The 2,406-nt window shown below is 46.2% G+C and overlaps 1 protein-coding gene across 1 annotated transcript in view; it reads right to left on the bottom strand.

Moving 5' to 3' along the window:
• Positions 1-752, bottom strand: part of LOC107299939 (centrobin) — a gene marked incomplete at both ends in the record, with an annotated part of 21,448 nt that extends 20,696 nt beyond the window's left edge. The window contains 1 exon segment of the mRNA XM_029286907.1: positions 587-752. Within this exon segment, the coding sequence (XP_029142740.1) occupies positions 587-752 (166 nt within the window).
• Positions 753-2,406: the final 1,654 nt, after the last annotated feature.

The raw sequence follows: 2,406 nt of genomic DNA, 5'->3' as shown, positions 1-2,406 counted from the left end.
TCTATCTATCTATCTATCTATCTATCTATCATCTCTATTCTATCTCTATCATCTATCATCTATCTTCTATCATGTATCCATCTATCTATCTATCTCTATCATCTTTCTTCTATCTATCTATCTATCTATCTATCTATCTATCTATCTATCTATCTATCTATCTATCTATCTATCTATCTATCTATCTATCTATCTATCTATCTAATTTATATTCTATCTATATAATCTATCTTTCCAACAGTGCATTTGGATCATCAAATAATTCTTCCTCTGTTTTTGAAGTTACACATCTTAAAACGGTATCCTGGTTGGGGGATTCTGGGAGTTGAAGTCTACACATCTTAAACTTTGTATCCTGGCTGGGGGATTCTGGGAGCTGAAGTCCACAGCTCTTTCAGTGGCCCAGTTGGACCTCAGGGGGTTGGGTTGAGCACAAACAAGGCGCCCCAAACTAGCATTCTCAAGGCCCGTTAGGAAAGCGCCTGCTTCAGGGCAACGTGGCTCAGCCCCCTCGTGCCCTCGCTTACCCACCATGCTTTGCAAGCCTGCGGTGGTTCCCTGCCCCCCCCCCCCGAGTCCGACTCACTTTCCGCCGGGCCTGTTCTTTCTCCAAAGCGTCTTTGAGCAAGCGGGGATCCGGTTGCGAGACCTGATCGTGGAAGTGACCCAGGCGCAGGCTGGTGTAGCGCGGGAACAGCTCCTCAAAGCTGGCCAGGGATCCCGGAGGGGAGACCTCGTGCAGAGGACGGGCGCTAAACGAAGCGAAGGGAAGAGAAGTCGGCAAGGCAAAAAGGCAACCGGGAAGTTCGAAGCAAAGCTGCCAATTTCCTTCAGGGCCACAGCGGAGGCGATCTAAATTCGACACAACGCCGTGTGATCTTTCCCACCGTATCGCTTAGTGACTGATTTGCCAGCGGTTGTTAAGGGAGGACGACCCTGCGACAGACTCCTGCAAGGACCGCTAGTCCTCAACGTACAATCGCTTAGCGAGCGTTTGAAGTTACCGCGGCACCGAAAAATGCGACTTATGATCGTTTTTCACACGACCGTCACGCGATCAAAATTTAGACGCTAAGGAACTGACTCGTATTTAGGACGGTCGCAGCGTCCCGGAGTCCCGTGATCCTCTTTTGTGGCCATCTGACGAGCAAAGCCAATGGGGCAAGCCGGATTCACTTAGCGACCGTGTTACTAACTCAACCCCTGCAGTGATTCACTTAACAACTGCGGCAAGGGACGCCGTAAAATGGGGCAAAGCTCACTTCGTAACCGTTTTGCGCGACGGCAGAAATTTCGGGCTCAGTTGCGGTCGTACGTTGGGGACTTACCTGCAACTGCCCTAAGTCTCCTCTTCTTTCTTAGCGTCCGTGAACCAGGGAGGGATCTGCGCGAGCGTTCTCAAATATAGGTCAGTCCTCAACTTACGACAGCTTGTTTAGTGACCGTTAGAAGTTGCAACGGTCACTGAAAAAGTGGACTTGCGATTGTTTTTCACACTGACGAGCGTTGCGGCGCCCCCACGGTCACGTGATCAAAATTCGGTGGCGAGTGACTCATATTTATGACGGCCGCAGCCCTCCGGGGTCACGTGATCCCCTTTTGGGATGTTTTGACGAGTGAAGTCCATGGGAAAACCAGACTCGCTTAACAACGGGGTTACTCATTTAACAACTTCAGCAATTCGCTTAACAGTTGTGGCAGGAAAAGGGGGCACAGCTCCGTTAACAAATTTCTCACTTAGCGACGTACGTTTTGGGCTCAATTGTGGTCGTAAGCCGAGGACTACCTGTATTACCTTGTTTGCTCTGGGCTTTAAAAAAATGGCCCATCCCTTTTGGGGGAACTCTTCCTGCCTGTCTGCCTCAAAGCTCCCTTCTGTCAACGCTGCTAACACCGGATGTTCTTGCTTGGACAACATATGGAGATGCAGCTTTTTTCTTCCTTATGCTTTACTCTTAGAGTTAGATGATACTGGGGGGGGGGGAGGAGGAGGAATGTGCATGGGAGTTAGTTAGACATGACAATATTGCCATAGTGNTATCTATCTATCTATCTATCTATCTATCTATCTATCTATCTATCTATCTATCTCTATCATCTATCTATCTATCATCTTTCTTCTATCTTTTATCTTCTATCTATCTACCTACCTACCTATTTTTATCTATCTATCTCTATTCTATCTCTATTCTATCTTCTATCTATCTATCTATCTATCTATCTATCTATCTATCTATCATCTATCTATCTATCTATCTCTATCATCTATCTATCTATCTATCTATCTATCTATCTATCTATCTATCTATCTATCTATCTATCTATCTCTATCATCCATCTATATCTATATATCTATAATCTGTGTATCTGTGTATCTGTATCTCTGTCTGTCTGTCTGTCTGTCTG

Source organism: Protobothrops mucrosquamatus, unplaced genomic scaffold, assembly GCF_001527695.2.
Source record: "Protobothrops mucrosquamatus isolate PMUCROS unplaced genomic scaffold, P.Mucros_1.0 scaffold5739, whole genome shotgun sequence".
NCBI lineage: Eukaryota > Metazoa > Chordata > Lepidosauria > Squamata > Viperidae > Protobothrops > Protobothrops mucrosquamatus.
This window is presented reverse-complemented; position numbering and strand designations above follow the sequence as displayed.